Source organism: Chaetura pelagica, unplaced genomic scaffold, assembly GCF_000747805.2.
Source record: "Chaetura pelagica isolate M959 unplaced genomic scaffold, ChaPel_1.0 scaffold1445, whole genome shotgun sequence".
Classification (NCBI taxonomy): Eukaryota; Metazoa; Chordata; class Aves; order Apodiformes; family Apodidae; genus Chaetura; species Chaetura pelagica.
Window position 1 is genome coordinate 222657 of NW_009953199.1, and position 16954 is coordinate 239610.

Below are 16954 nucleotides of genomic sequence, written 5' to 3' on the forward strand. Positions count from 1 at the left end.
CGGGTGTGGCTGTGTGTGTCCTTGTGCTGGGGCTGCGGCTCCAGAGCTGCTCGGCTCCCAGAGCTGCCACCAACCCGATGCCGGGGCAGCCCTGGCTCTGCCTCCCTCCCTCCCTCCGCAGCCTGTGCCCCCGCTGGGGGTGTGAGCTCCCCGTGACACGGCACACGCCACGGGTGCGGGTGTTCCCCGGGGCAGGGGAATCGCTGCCCGCACTCCCCGCACGGCTTTCCCGGGGCACCGAGCGGGGCGGACGCGGCAGCTCTGGGCATTCCCGGTGGAAGGCTCTGGGTTACAGCTTTCGAGGGGGGTTGTTCCCGACGGTGGGATCATTCCTAAAAAAATGTCAGAATGTGGCTCAAAAGTGTCGTGGTGTCTCCATGTCACCACCCCCGCTGTGCACGGGCGCCCATCCATGCCCTGCCCCGCTCCTCCTCCTCACGCCACCCGCAACCACATTGGAGCTGCATTGGTCCCATCTCCAGCCCTGGTTTTCCATAGGCTCCCGTGTTTTGCCTCCTCCCCAGATGCTGAGTTGCACGGACACGTGTGGCAAAGCACGATTCCCCCCCGCATGGCTCTGCAGTCCCTCCCGCGTGTGCGGGTCCCTGGCCACGCATGCAGCTTGCACGCACCCCCCGAGCCATCGCAGGAAGGTGCCAGCACAGAAACCATGGACAGACCGCGTGTCTGACACCACCAGGTCTTCAGGGGTGCCTGGTTTGGGGCCGGCCCCTGCAGCAGCAGAACCCCCACGTGCTGGGTGCCTGGACCTGACTTGCCCCACGCCTTGGCAGCAGCGTGTGGAGCTGTAAAACAAGCCCTGACAAACATAACCTGTTCTGGGACTGTGGAAGAAAGCTTTGAAGTTGCTGCTTCCTGGAAATAGCTCTGTTTTCCTATGTGTCATGGTGATGTTCCCGTATTTGTTCTTCCCTGGTCATCCCCCAAGCAGCTACAGCCGTGGCAGACACTGGCACCACAGCAGGGGCACCAGGGTGTCCTGCCCTTCAGTCCCCTGGCTTTGTCCAAGTTCCACACTGAAAGGAAACTTTATGCACCTTAGTTCCTTTCCAGTCATCTTTTTTTTTTTATGTAACATGTGCTCCTTTTTTATTGCCACACTTAACAAGTTGTTGAGCTGTATTTACAATATGCTGATTGTAGCTGCCCTCTATTAGGTCCAGCCTACATACCCTCCCCAATTAATTTTCAGGTTTTCTGTTTCATTTTGGGCACGGGTATTTCCTTTATAAAACCTGCATCACACCCTGGTATTTGCTGCTGCCTCCCTTGCAGGAGCCCTCTGAACCTGCATTGTGGACCAGTCATTGCTGAGGAACCACAAAGAATGCCAGGGTGAAATGATCCGGAGCGATGGCATTTCCAGTCCTCTTTGGATTCTTTCAAAAGAATTTATTTATTTATGCATTTATTTATTTATTTTTCCAGAGTTAAATTGGTTATTAATTTCAGAACATAAAAGCCAAGGAGATTTGGCACCAGTTTCAGCCACAGTTTTAACCTATTAAACCTTTATTGCGTCTAAGAAGGTTTCTGACTGGAATGAGGTTTGGGGGAACTGTGCCCATTTCCCCCTGGTGTGATGCTGCCCTCACCACTGCCTGCCCAACCTCTCCTGTTAACTGACTTTTGCCCATTAATTCAAAGGAAGTTTGTGCTGGATGGATTGGATTTGATCTCCTCAAGCTTCCTTTAAACCAGAGATGGTGAAAGTTTAGGGCTTGTTGTGGGGCTAATCCCGAAGCTGAAGTCAAAGAAAGTCCTTCCTGTGGGCACACCCTGGCTAACGTGGCTCATGTCCTGGCCTTGATGGAGGTGGTGGCTCAGTGTGGCTGATCCTGCCCGGGATGCAGTGTGTGCCAAAGGCACCAGGGGCAGCAGGACCAGCCCCACTTCACCCTGCCACCACCTCCACAGAGCACCCCAGGGGACACAGAGGGACAGCTGGTCACAGGGCCAGGCAGTGATGGACAGTCCTCAGCTGCCAGGAGACCAACCCAAAATCTTGGCTTTAATTACAGTAGAACTGGGAGGTGTGGGAAAGCAGGCGAGAGCAGAATCCAGGTTCCTTCCTTCTTATTTTTCCTTATTCAGCTCAGTTTCATCACTCAACCTCTCCTCTTTCATTAAGGGAAATGTGAAGCTGACTGAGATCTCCCAGCCAGCCATGCTGGGGTGCAGGTGGCAGTGGGTGGCAGGATGGGGTGCTGGGGGCTGGAAAGCTGCCAGGAGAGTCACTGAGTCTCTCAGCCACGCTCTCCTCTTCTCTCTCCCTTCCTTGTCTCCCAGTGCCCATCCCCTCCAAGGCCAATGGCACCACCATTCCCACCCTGTCCATGAACAAAGATGGCCTGATCGGAGGGGTGACGAATCCCAACGAGGTCTTCTGCTCCGTGCCTGGCCGCCTCTCCCTGCTCAGCTCCACCTCCAAGTACAAGGTGACGGTCGGGGAGGTGCAGAGGAGGCTCTCACCCCCCGAGTGTCTCAACGCCTCCCTCCTGGGAGGGGTCCTCCGCAGGTAAGCTGCTCCCCAGAGCCCTGGCACAGCCCTGGGACCAGTGCCCAAGTGCAGGGCACTGGGCAGGCTTTGTCTTCAGCCCCAGCTCTTGCCTCTCCCTTTAAAAGAGATGAGAAATTCTGGTGTGGGGGGTATCGGGGGAGAGCATTTCTGTTGCTATTTCTCCATTGCTTTGTAAGTTGCAGTTGTTTTAACATTAACTACATTACAGGGGTGTTTTTCCCCTCCTTGTTTTGTCTTTTCAGAGCAAAATCAAAAAACGGGGGTCGGTGTTTAAGGGAAAGGTTAGAGAAAATTGGATTAAACCTGCCTGCAGGAAGGCGCAAAGCGGCCAACGTCACCCTGCTGACCTCCCTGGTGGAAGGTAAGAGTCCTCAGCAGAGGATGGGACTGCTGAAACTTCGGTCCCCTTCACTTGCAGCTTCCCACAAAGAAGAACACTGGAAGCCAAGCTTGCAGTGGCCACCACTGACTGGGACTGGAAGCAGCCCCTGTCAGTCCCCACACTGAGCCAGGCATGTTTGTCTGCTGAAACTCAGACATTTCTGTCTGACCAGTCATAGCCCCTGGGAACAGGCACCCACAGCTTCCTTCAGGCTGCATCCAAATGCACTGTTCACTTCTGTGAATGAGTTCTACAAATGCTTAGTCAGGTCCACAGAAACTAAATACAGAAAAACTGGAATAAACCTGCCCAGGGTTCAGCAGCTGTTCTGTAGCACCCAGGACACCCTTGGGCAGCATCGACCTGTGGTGTCCAGGCTCCATCACACACTCAGGCCCGTGTCTTGTCTCCCATAAGGAGGGGATGTCCTGTATCCAAGTCCTGGCCTCCCCCCACAGGACAGCAGGGGACAAGTGGGACATCAAGGAGTTGCCACAGAGCCCTGAGCTCTTGCAAGTGGAGGCAAAGTTTGTATTAGCCATCTCAGGTGGTGGTCTTGAGGGCTGAGTGTGAAGAAGTGCTGAAGGCAGCAGAGCCTTGGCAGCCAGGATGCCCCCCGACCCGGGAGGTGTCCCTGCTTAAAGCCCTTTCAAGTTCTTTAAAGTTCATTTGCTCCCCTCCTACTTTCTGGAAATGATGTCTCCACTGCATCTTGGGGGAAAGGAACATGGGGCACAAACAAATGCAGGGACAGCTCCGAGTCCCTTCCAGCTTTGGAATCCATTGTGTCTGCAGCCAGCGTTGGAGGCAGCTGCCTGCAGTTTCTGAATAGAAAATCATCCCCATTGTTGCCAGCAAATTAAATGACCCACTTCATTAGATGGAGGTTGTTTCTGAGGGCAGTTGGTTCGTGCTGAATGAAAGGCTGATTTCCATTAAGAGAAAAGAAAGAAAAGAATGAAAGAAAGAAAGAAAGGAAGGGAAAATGTACATTTTGATTTCAGGTGGCTGCTGATGTTCTGGTTACTGCTGCCCATAGTAAGAGTGGTGCCATGTGTGCCTGATGGACACAGTGTCCTCCTGCACACGTGTCCCAGCACAGGGAGATGTCACATCCTGAGGAAGGGTCATTACCCTGCACACAGAGCTGGCTTGTGCCCCCATGCCCCAGGCACCTTCTTTCTTTGACATTTGCTGTCTTGGTTTAATTTGTTTCCTCCCTTCTGCCTTCCCAACGTCTGTTAATTAAAAAAAAACCAACAACAAACCTTTCTGATTGTTTTGTAACATTTTAACTTATTTGCTCTTTCTTCAGAGGAGGAGAAAAAGAGGAAAGTATTATTGTTATATGGGAAGCACAGACACTTCCCCATAACTTGGCTTCACAGACTGAGTTCCAGGAGCTGGGGGGCCTGTGATGGGATCTAGGTTAATGCTGTCAGGATGGATGGCCTAATACGTGTGAGCAGCAGGGGGCAAGTCAAATTAGCTCTGTCTGCCTGGCCGGGATTTCGGGTGTTGGGCATGATCAATTGCCATCAGCTCTGATTATTTCCATGGGGACGCCTGGAGATGGATCAATTCCATCAATGGGTGGGCATTTCCACGGGGTGATGGATACGCTGCCCATGCGTCCAGCCCGAGGGCTCCTGCTGGCTGTGGGAAGATGCAAACCCCTTCCTTCTGTCTTTCACGTCCCTGCTTTGTTGGGCAGTCACTGGGCTAAGGGCACTTTTTCACCCTCCAGCCCTCAGCTCTATTTGGTGAGGCCAAGCAGAATATTTGGGAAGAAGCAGGGGGAGAAAGATACAGGATGGGACACGTCCAGGTGAGACACACCTGAGGGCCCCCGGGTGGCAGCTGAGCCGGGAGAGCTCAGCCCTGGCAGAAATACCCCCCATCACGGCTGCAGGAGGGGCTGCCCTGTCACACAGCATGTCCGTCTGTCTGCTCCTAGGTGAAGCTGTTCACCTGGCTCGGGATTTTGGGTACGTGTGTGAGACGGAGTTCCCAGCCAAGGAGGCAGCCGAGTACCTGTGCCGACAGCACTCCGACCCCGCGGAGCTCCACACCAGGAAAAACATGCTGCTGGCTACCAAGTGAGTACAGGTGGCAACCAGCCACTCACTGCCCGCAGCCTGCAAGGGCAGCGTCAGCCCCAGAGCTCACTGTTCCTTGGGAGGAGAAGGTCCCGGGGGCTGCACACGGGGCTGGAGGCAGCTCAGCACGGTGAGCTGGGCACGGCTGGAGGGCTCTGTGCTCCTGCACTGGGGAGGTTCACCCATCCCTCCGGAGTGGCTCTGCCAGACCTGCCCCCGGCAGCCGCCAGCACTGCCAGCAGGTTTGACCCGGGCTGGAGCTGAAAAAACCAGGCCTGGGAGGCAGCTGCTCAGGCAGGGAGCAGGAAAAGAGCCCCCAGACCCCCGCTATCCCCACCGCTTCCCCGCAGCCCTTACAGTGACGCGGCCCTTTCTCTTCCAGGCAAATTTGCAAAGAGTTTGCAGACTTGATAGCCCAGGACCGGTCGCCGCTGGGGAACAGCCGCCCCTCCCTCATCCTGGAGCCCGGAGTCCAGAGCTGCTTGACCCACTTCAGCCTGATCACCCACGGCTTCGGGGGCCCGGCCATCTGTGCAGCGCTCACCGCCTTCCAGAACTACCTGGTGGAGTCCCTGAAGGGGCTGGATAAAATGTTCCTGAACAGCACGGGGAACGGGCACACGGCCGGGGACTCCAAAGCGTCAGAAAAAGAAGTGAAGCATCGGAAATAACGCGCTGCCCCCCCGGGAGGCTGAACAGCCCCGGGGTGACACCACCCAGGGCACCTTGTTCTGAACTGCAACGTTCAAACTCGGGATGAAACTCATAAAGCAATGAAAAGACAAAAACAACAACAACAAACACAAACAACAAAAAAAAAGGAAAAGATTTGAAGAATTGAAGAAGAAAAGTCCAACGGGCACAGCGAGAGTGAGAAAACGGGGCAGGTTAATGGCTTTTGCCTTTTTTTTAAAATAAAAACCAACAAACAAACACCAACAAACACCAACTGTGGATGCAGGAAGCCAAGTCATGTGCAATTTTATTTTGTTTCTTTTTTTTTTTTTTTTAAAACCCGCAGTGAAATCTTGACGAGCTCCAGGAATTTGTTCCGACTGAAAAACTGAGAAGAGCAAAAACTTCACCAATGCAGGAACCAGCGGCAGGAGCAGCAGGGGGCAGGGGGCTGGATCACTGCCTGAACCGGGATTTATCAGCTGGTTTTGACAGGCAAACACCCAGGAAACCTTCCGACTTCCCCACCTGCAGCCCAATCCTAAAGCCACGGGAAAATCGCCAGCAGAGCTGCTCGGGAGTTCGAGCAGTTTCAGACTTCGTTTACAGTTTTCAAACTGAGAGTCAAGGTGGATTTTCCCCCGGGCTGAGGAGCCCTGAGCTGCACCACGAGGGGGGAACCACCCCCGTTCCCAAGGGTTCCCAAGGCAGGAGCCTTCCCGACTGCTGCGGGCACAGCTGGGGATAGAGCAGGTTAAGTTAAACCCAGGACTAATTAAAACTCCACAACCTACAGATAACAGCACACACGTTTCTAAAACTAATAATAATTAATGAAGCACAAGGAGCAGAACTTGAACCAGGCCAAACTGAACTATTCTAAATCTGTATATATTTATTTATGTGTAATTAAAATCTGAAAGTTTTAACATGTCCAGTGCAAGTTATTTATATCAAATTGAGTTGGGATTTTTGTTCCGTCGTTTTTTTGTTTTGGGGTTTTTTTGGGTTGTTTTGGTTTGGGGTTTTTTTTATTTTTATTTTTTTGAAAGAGGAAAGTCTTTGGATTTTCTACCATTAGAAATGGGAATGAAGTTCTGGATACACAAAAATGTAGCATGGACAAGATAGGCTGTGATGATAATGACTATAGAAGTTCTGCAGGATTTTGTACTTGCTGTTGTTTCTCTTGATGCTGCAATAGTTGTACAACACCCACACCACAGTGTCATCCTCATTACCTTAATAAACCTCTTTTTATTGGAAGAAAGCACCTCCATCGTCTTTGTGACCAGGGATCCTTCTGCCTCTGTGGTTGTACCTTGAAATATTCAATAGATTTTAAACCAGATACCCTCCGGTTTGATGGCTGAGGTTTGGCTGATCTGAGCAGTCAGGAGTAGAGGGCTGAGGGAATAACAGGAGCTGGGGGTAATTCCCTGATCTCCCAGGCCCTGCCAGCCCAGCTGGGAATGTTGGGATGAAGAGTGAGATGATGTGTGTGCAGATGGTTCAGAACCACTCGGGGTAGTCAAATCTAAACCTGTCTGTGAAGAGCTGCAGAAGGATCTCATGCTGTCAGGTGATAAATCAGGAGATAAAATAAACCTGCTCATCTACATGCAGTGATGCTTTTTAAAGGAGCTGCTCTGTTTGAGGCATCGTTAAGGACAGGACTCTGCAAACAGGCACCTCGTACCCACAGGAGGCTGGAAGCACAAAGTGATGGGAACTGCTGGAAAAGGATTAATAAAGCAGGGAAGAGATGACAGTGTGTGACACAGGTGCTTGTGTGGTCTGGGCAGCATGGCTGGCAAAGCCCTGGAGAAAAACAGCCAGGGAGACCTCAGGTGGGAATGGGCTCCTGGGCAAGGAAGGAGCAAGGGGTTAGAGCTGCACCCCTGGCAAAGGGCAGGAGCAGGATGGGCCAGAGGTGTGGAACACAGTGGTGTAAAAGAACTCAATCAGGGAATGAGGACAGTGAAGCTGGAGGCAGAGCAGTGAGTGGGAAGGGTGGGATAGTCAGTAAGCAGGTTAAAATGGAGGAACAGAAGGTGGGTCAGAAGCTGGTGCTTCATGGAAGCAGCTGTGTAAATAGCTTTGCCACAGTGCAAGAGTGATTTTAGAGACCATCTTTGCAGTTTTCCCCACACACCCAATGTTGCTTGTCACAGGTAGAGACTGGGCAGGGACACGTTACACTGGACCTTTCCTCAGAGTTATACCCATCAGTTTTCCTTGGGGGTTACAGAATAGGCTGATGATAACAGAGAAATAAGGTCCCCAAAAGGACCACATGCTTCCAGAGGGATCTCCCTTTTTAAAAAGTGTGAAAGGAAATATTTTACATACTAACATAATTTGTGGGAATGGCTCAAAGTCAGAAACTTGCATCTAAATATTCCCTTCAAAAGCTTAGGAATGCATTTCAATTGGGAATCAGGTTGGAAATGTCCCTTGGTATGAAGTTTGTGAAAGCAAAGACCTAAATTACAGGCTCTGCAGGTCTGGTTTTACTTTGGACCTTCCCAAAGGAAGATCCAGGAAACAAGGAGGAGCCAGGGAGCAGCATGGAAATACTACAGACACATTAGAGGCTTCTTTACACTTCAAAGCTGTTTTGGGTAATGCAGGGTGTGAGCTGAAAGCACCAAACATATTCCTATTCAAAATGATGCCAAAATAGGAGTGCCCTGTTCTGCATCAGCATAACCCATGTTTAAAATGGGTTATGGTAAAGGAAAGTAAGGTGCTTTTGTGCTAGAATACAGGTTTCCCTGCATGGAATTCTTTAGGCTAACTCCTGCAATAATTCAATTTGCAGACGTCCCGTGGTGCCCGGGATCAGAGAAGAGCAATTACACAACTCCATGATGAAAGTGAGTGTGTGCACAGTGTGATGCTCAGGCGTGAAATATCATCTCATCATGTAATCATGCCATGAAAGCCTGGCTGGGCTGGAGCACTCGCTGAATACCAAGGAATTCTCAGCCCCAGCAGCAACCAGGAGGTCCTGCAGCGGTGACACATCATGGCCATCGGGTGGAAAAATACCTCCCTCCTCATTTCCCTCTCTGGGTAACTGCAAGGCTGCTGAATGTTTTATGAGGAACAGTTTGGTGCCTGAAAGACCAGGATGGCACCCATTACCTTGTAATTGGGAGGAAGCTGGATGATTAGGATTCACTTGTTGATTCTGCCCCGAATGCTCAAGACCGATGATGTCGCATCACGTAGGATCAACTTTCTCCACATGGTCAGGCCTCCACTTCCCAAGATTTTGGACACCCTCATTTCAGCAGGCCCACAGATATGCCCAAGAAGAGCAGAGGTTTCAGAGGCTGTAGCAGGCCAATTATATTTTGCCCGGAGTTAGTACTAGAGTTCCCCTCCCAGCTCACCATCCAACAAGGGATCCCCTGATGTTCTCTTTGCCTTTTCATCCTAAGAGGAAAAAAAAAGGCATTTTACACAATTCAGGGCTCAGCCCTGATATAAATTCCCACACTGATTACAAATATTATCGTGGGAAAATACATGGGATTGTGTCTAAGAGCAAAAATAGATTCAGACACATGGTTTCTGTGCTTGTCATGAAACACTCTGGAATTTCAATCCTAAAGGGAAATTGGAAAAAAGAAAAGTCCTTTTTGAGTGAATAAGAAGTCCAGGGAAACCACATGACAATCATTGATAAGTGAGAAAGAGTAAGAACATTAACAAAAACTCTTCATTCCCCAAGAGTCAGCTGTCCCAAGGGTAAACTGAGGTTAACATGGAACTGGGACTCTACACTTGCCATTAACACAAACAAGCAGAGGTTGTGTTGGCTTTGGATGGACGAAATAATTACCTTGAAGCAGGCTGCCTTAAAAGCAAGAGGGTAATAATAGCTCTCCCTCCTAAAACAACACAATAGACAAACTTGGCTGACCTGTAGTTAATGCATTCTTTCATATATGAGAGAGCCCATTAAATTCCAAACTTTACATACAGAGTCCCTGGATCCGCCCCACCAGGGAGCAAAAGAGGCTGTTCCTGTCAGTGCAACTGAATCACAACCCCAAAACCAAAACCAGGTTCAAATCAGGCTGTAAAACAAACGTGATTTCAAGGGTGAGGAAATGTTTGGTTCAGAGGGGATGGGCTGAGCAGGGTGTCACAGGCAGCACTTGGCCACGTCTGGGATTGTCCCAACAGGCTTTGGGAGAAACAGCCTTAGCCCAATCATTACACAGACTCTGGACACCCTGAGCCAGAAGGTATCATTTTGATTTTCCTGCCTGACCTCCTTTATATTCCAAAGAATTCCCACTGCAGCCACCTGAGCATGGCTGCATTTTCCACAGGGTACCATAAACAGCAGTAACAGTTCCAGACATGGAATATACACCCAAGCTTAGTCTCTGTAATCGTGGTGCTGAAGCATCCCAGGAACTGCTGAGGCAGGCAGCAAACCCTGCCATCATTTTATTCTGGATGATTCATCTGTTGGTTTGGTTTTTTTTTTAATCCTAACACCTTCAGATGTTTCTCATTTCATTCTTCTCAGCAGAGAACAGGCTAAAATTCTATCCCGACATTCAGAAGCGTTTCCCATAAGAACAGCTTCACTTTAGTAGCAAAGGTTATAGCCAAAGAAGATTTGCTAAATGGAGACAACTCAGCTTTTTTGGGGTGTGAAATGAGTTCAGAGAAAGATCAAGTTATTGCTGTGAGTCAAGAAGTTCTGCCCAGATGTGTCTGGATGCTCCAGTCTCCTCACGTGATGATGGGTTTGTCTGTGCAGAAGTGCCTTTCCTCTGTGTGCCAGGCCCTGTGCAAAGAGATCTTACCCCAGACTATTTCAGCAGACAAGGTGACAAAGGAGACATTTACCTGCCTCTTACAGAGACCAGATGAGACCCACAGAGACAGTGACTTGCAGAGGGACACGTGGGGAGTTTGGGAGAAAAGCTGGGACACAAACCCAGAGAATTCAGGTCTAGCACCCTAACTACAAAGAATCAAAATTAGTTTCAACATGGTTTCAGATAAAGATACAGTCTGTACATTCATTATTTTCTTTCCAATGATAGAAAGTTATCTCCTTTAAGAATCCCTGTTCTGCTTCACTGCCTGTTGGTTCCTTGCAAAAACAAAGGCAGAAGAGCATCCAGAGCAGGAAGGAACACAGCAATTGTGCTGCAGATGCTGCCGAGGAGACCAGTGGAAAGGCCAGTTTGCTCAGGTTGGACAATGAGCACAAGCTCTTCTACACCCTCTTCGTAATGTGCTGCTGTTTTGACTCTTAAATGGACCCTGGCACCACAGGGAATTGCTCCAGCCCAGACCTCCCACTCCTGACCCATTTTCCTTTCATTTCCTCTCCCCCAGCCTTGTCATATGTCAGGAGCATATTACACCTTTCAGAGTTTCCTGCTAATTTGGTCATCACAAGGAGCCTCCAGAAGAAGACAGTAATTACCAGGCTAAATCAGACTGGTCTTTTAGCACAGATAACTCTGACTCTGCCCCAGCCAGGATCTCTGTGAGGGAGACAGGGTTTGGCACAGCTCCCTGGAGCCAAAGTGGGAGCAAGGGCACCTGCAGCTCCACCACTGCCTTGGCATGGCCAGGAGTGCTCCAGGGAAAGGGGCAGGTTCCAGGAGAACTGAGAAGCTCTCAGCTGTTCTCAGGAGCACGAGCAAGGCAAAAAAGGTGGGTAAACTGTCCATCCTACAGAGCATCTTTCATGACACTTAATGAAAGATGGACAGTTTGGAGAACCTGCACTATAGGTCTTATCAGGTGAAGTCTAAAGACTTAGAGGAAAAGGTGAAAGATAAAAGAACATTCCTGTTCTAAAGCATTCTCTGAAAAAGTCACCAGTGCCTTTGAATCTGCTGAGCTAAGGAGCAATTCAGCCCAGTGCTGGGAGGAAAAACAGCTCTGTTCAGTTTGGGGCAAAATGTTTTCTATTAATGCCATCCATGTGTTAATAAGCTTTTTCACAGCTTTGGAACATAAAGAACCTTTTGGTTTAGCACTCTGCAAATTTGGGAGCAGACGTGGAAACCAAAACCAAAAACGTATGGTTTGACAGCTCCTAAAAACATCAGCAGAGGGTAACCTCAAACCTTCAGCCAGCTTATGAAAACATCTGAGCTGCAGGCAAGCTGACCTCTGGCAGGGCTCCCACCACCAGCCCTCCTGATGCTGCATCCAAGCACAGGAAATAAACACGAAGGTAAATACTGATACACAGACCCAGGAATATCAGATGTACCAGAGCAAGGCACCAGGTGAGAGGGTCTGGACAGGTCTCTCTTCTGCTTTGAATGAATACTGTAAGCCAAATTAAATTAGAATACATTTTTAATTGTTTTCTTCTTGAAGGTGCCCACTCAGAGCCCATCAGGTGATCTGCACAGAGATGAAGAGGCCCAACAAGTTTGCAGGGATGCATGGGGTGTGTGCAGGATCACTGCCCTCTGCTGAGGGAAGAGGCTTCTGGGATGCCCAGGGCTCACCAGGAGCCCCAAGAGCTCTGGTTCAGCAAGAGGAGATCAAACATCACTTAAACCCATGGACATTTTGGTGGTACCATAGTAGGATAGTGTAAAGAATCTCAGTAATCCTAAAAACACTGACAAATTATGATGAGACTGCTTTGCCTTCTGCAAATTAACTAAAGGAGATGAACTCCATTCCTGATTGTGCACAAACATGAAGCAAAAGGTACTTAACTCAACGTGCACCTCACCAGGGCATCACTGTGGACAATTCGATCACTGGGTTGGCCCCACCATGTATGGTGCCTTAGAGTCAATCCATAAACATTAAATTCCACTATATTTGCTGGTATTCAGATCTACCCACATTTTAATTTTATGTCTCTCTAGATTTGATCAGCAGAATTTTTAATAAATCTTGCTAACCTGTAATGCTGGACTGTATCACACAGGGGGAACACACTGGCAGTTCAGAACAGACCCTCTTGTTCATCCTCTCCCCACTCCTCAACAGCCAAGGCTTTTCTCTCTCCCTTCCACAGCTGTCTTCAGTTACACTACACAAATAAGCTTATTGGATAACAACCTAATTGCACATTAGCACAGAAACAAAATGCTTAAACTGTCACTTTACATTTTCAAGACAACTAACTTATTTTTCCTGTGGTCCTCAGCGAGCCGGGAGCTCACGGAGGTTCAAGCCAACGTGGAATATGGAAAAAAGAGAAGTTAGATGCTTTAAATCCCACCATTTCCATCTTGCTTTTTAAAACCTGTTAAACAACTTACCTGTGTTTAGTTCGATCAGGGCTCAAATTAAAATTTCCTGCACTTAATTACTGTTGATAGCAGACTGATAACACAGAAATTCTTTATAAGGTTAAACTTCTAACAAATTTTACAATGGCTTGAAGGATAAACTTTTTATGAGCAGAGTAAATGTATTTTTCTTTACAGACCCAGTATGTACCATGCTTCACAGGCAGCAAAGTTCAAGGTTTTTCCTTCCTTGGACACCAAGGCATTTTTTGCAACCAAAGGAATATTCTGTCTCTGCTTCAGGCTGGAAACTGGAACCAACCACATCCTAAACACACAGCCCAGTGCCAGCCCTGGACTGGCTGATCCTGCTTCTAGGGATCTACTGTCAAAACAGGAGACAGGAGCAAATCAAAACATCCTTGGGAGAGCTGATCCTGCTCCCCCTCTGCACTCTGACTGGTGGCAGCTCCATCTTGTTGCAAATGAAGCTCCCGCCAGTGCCTGTTCCATCCCTTCCCCATGAACAGGAGCCAGACTTCAACTGCTGAGGCTGCTCCAAACGTCCCTGATTTTACATCTCCAGTTCCCCTGCTCTGTGCAGTCTCCACATCAGTGAACTCTTGTTTCCAAGCATCCAGAGCAGCCCCTGCTCAAGGCCTTTCACCTGCCCACGGCTGATGCATCTTGGTTTGTTCCCCTGAATGGGGTGACAGGTTTCTTGGGCTGGAAAATTCAGGGGGAAACATGGAGGTGAATGAACCTGGGGAACTCTCCCCCACCAGCTGCTCCACATAAAGGCTGAACACAGCAATAGGGAGGTAGTTTTTACCTTTCAGCCATTTCAATTTTTATTTGCATGGCCATGCTCAGCTCTCACTTGCCATCTCATGGGGGAGAAGCTTCCCCACTCCAGACAACTCTGATCCATCTGGTCACTTTTAGGACTGCAGAACTGCCCCAAGGACATTGCCAACTTGTGCCAAGCAGTGGTGCCTCAGTGCCAACATCTCCAGCATGAGTGAGGGTCAACAGATAGGGATTTTCTTCCATGGAAAGGTGTAACTGACACCAAGACCGAGCTACAAGCACTCTACCTACACTCACATGCTTCTTCCAGCAAAGCACTTCCAAGCTAACATGGCCTGAGGCTCCATTCCCTTGTAAACCGATCTTGGAGCAAGCTGCAAGCTCTGGGAGATGAGCTGGTGCAACGATCTGTTACACTTAGGGTGCTCAGGAAAGACCATCTTAAACAGGAAACCTAATAGGAGAAAAAGTGCCTTGTTAACTCTTTAGGCCCTGAGGCTTTGGTAGCAAAACATATGGTCAGAATTACCAGCCAAAGCAGAACAGCTCACTGTGGCCACAACAGCCTGGGAAGATGTTACCTTGGTTTGCAACATTAATTTTTTATAAGAACAACAACAAAAAAAGCATTCCTAGAAAGCAGCACTTTCTTGCAGTGCTCAATTCTTTCAGAGAAGCCATAGGAAAGAAAGGCCTGTCATGACAAACAGAAATGCCTTTCTAATGGGAAGGTGATTATTTTCCAAAAGGTATTCTTAGATTGGCAAAAAAAATGTTTTCCAAAAGCTTTAAAGTCAAAGCAGGTAAGAGATTTTCTTTAAGTAATGCACAGGGGAAACTTAAAACCTTGGTTTTTCAAACAGGTACCATGTATTACTGTTGAAAATGAAAACTCAATGTTTCTGAATTTAAATATCAGCACCATAGACCTTGAAAACAACCTAAAGTTACACAGAAAATGTATTGTACCTTTCCTTAAAAAATGTAAAATCTTGGAAAGCCTTTAAAAGAATCTACTTCATCAGAGGCTGGAGCCCAATCTCCTTGTGGGCCAGTTCTTTTGTTCTACTGCCTTGCAATAAAGGTCTGTATTTATTCATTCCTAGAGGTTGCTGCTTCTGATGCAACCCCTTGTATCTCTCTCTCATTCAGATCCTGGGCCCTGCCCTCAGGCAGAACATATGTTCCACTCCAACCTGCATCCAGCCAGGGTGTTTGCAAGGGAATAATTGTTTTATGTTTATTAATCACCTGCATGCAAATAGGTGCCAAATAAAACTCCAGGCAGATTCTCTGCCAGACTCAGATGATCTGATAGCACCACACCCCTGGTCTGCCCTGCCCTCAGGCAGAACATATGTTCCACTCCAACCTGCATCCAGCCAGGGTGTTTGCAAGGGAATAATTGTTTTATGTTTATTAATCACCTGCATGCAAATAGGTGCCAAATAAAACTCCAGGCAGATTCTCTGCCAGACTCAGATGATCTGATAGCACCACACCCCTGGTCTGGTGTCTGGGATAATGACACCTCCACCACGGAGGCATCACTGCTTTGATATGCAGTGACAAAAACACCCCAGCAGCTCAGCCACTGCAGTGACTTTGAAAAGAGAGACAAGAAACCTGCAAAAACATTCAACATCAGTGGCAAAATAAATGAGAGATGCTGCATAATAAGCTAAACAAATACATTAATGCAACACACAGGGTGAGATTTCAGCTGCAGCACCAGAACACTCAGACCCTGCCCATGTTAAATGTGACCTGCCAAGAGAAAATACCCACACACTGGGGACTTCCTTCTCACAGGGTACCAAAAGTTTGAAAAGGTTTTTAAAAGACAAAGTATATTTTAGCAAAATGTTTCAGAGTTATGTGCCATTGGCCCTAAACAAAAGCCACTGCAGCAATGAATAATTAAAAAAAAAAAAAATCGGCTAAAAATTAAACTAATTCTGGTAAAAATTAAACTGTGAAGGCTGCTGGGACCTCAGTTAAGAATGACAGTGAGGGAAGAGCAGCCTTAAGGGGCAGGACAAGTTAAGGCACTGGAGCTGCAAAGCTCTGCTGTGACATTGAGTCCCAGTCTCTGATCCAGTTTAATGAGATGGGAATCCTTGGGCTCTGAGGTTGACAACTTTTTGGGGCAGACACAGACATTCTCCAACACACCACTGAGGCAGCACCTAAAAAGCTCTGACAAACAGAGGCAGGTCTGTCACCCCCTCCCCAGCTGAGGCATCAGGCTGTGCCTCACAACTCTGCACAACCCTGTGCACATCCAGTCTTCTGTGCCCAAGACTGGGTTTCCAGGTTTATTCCAACATAAACCAAGCACCCAAACAGAGCATTTTAAGTGGTTAACTCATTCCATGCAAACCCAAGTAGGGAAGCAGTTTCAATGACAATTATTCTCAGAAGAATCCCTCCTGGGCAGACTCTCAGTATCAGCCACATGATCATTATCTGAGGCTGCTCCATGAATGGAGATTTTCTGTGGAATCATCACTTAAAGCCTTGGCAGAGCAGCACTTATCCTCATGGAAATAAACCTCTAATAAAGCTCTAGTGCTGCAGTTTTATTTCTCATTGAATTTTTTTTCCATGTACTCCTAAACGTACAGACATCAATTAAGAAAAATCACATAACTGATACAAACAATTTCTATTTTAAATCCTTAGTTATGAGACTACTGTGCTAGCAGAGAATATTCTTTCCCAGGAACAGACCCATGGCTAGGTGAGTTGAAAGTGACACTAACATTTTAAAATCCATTCTACTAAAAAATCTGTTCTTTCCCCTTTCATATGGATTACATTGAAACAAAGTGTAACAAAAGTGCTTGAAAACCTGACCTTTTGTTTTATAAAGCAAACTATGGTAACATCTTTGGAAAAGTCAAGTAGATGCTGCGTGTTCAGCATTAAACACTTACCTGGTGTTTGTGGAGCTTTAATGATGAGAATGGATGACAGCACAGTGTCATCTAGAAGACCTAGTACCAGTTTTTCTACACATAAGAAAACCTATTGGGAGCTGGAAGTGAAAAATCTCCACAGAGGACAGAAAGATGAGCAACCAGAATGTGCACCCAGCAACAGAAAATCAAGTTTCACCTTCAGTGTAGAAAAAAATCTATTTAAACACCCTCATGAGGGATCAGTGGAATAAAAAGATAGAACTGGCTGT

General features: G+C 48.0%; 1 protein-coding gene across 1 annotated transcript in view; it reads left to right on the forward strand.

The window, feature by feature from the left end:
* TFAP2E (transcription factor AP-2 epsilon (activating enhancer binding protein 2 epsilon)) overlaps positions 1-5694 on the forward strand; it is a 24885-nt gene extending 19191 nt beyond the window's left edge. Inside the window, exons 2-5 of the mRNA XM_009997390.1 lie at positions 2311-2539; positions 2785-2903; positions 4882-5023; positions 5406-5694. Of these exons, the coding sequence (XP_009995692.1) occupies positions 2311-2539; positions 2785-2903; positions 4882-5023; positions 5406-5694 (779 nt within the window). The remainder of the gene's footprint in view (positions 1-2310; positions 2540-2784; positions 2904-4881; positions 5024-5405) is intronic.
* Positions 5695-16954: the final 11260 nt, after the last annotated feature.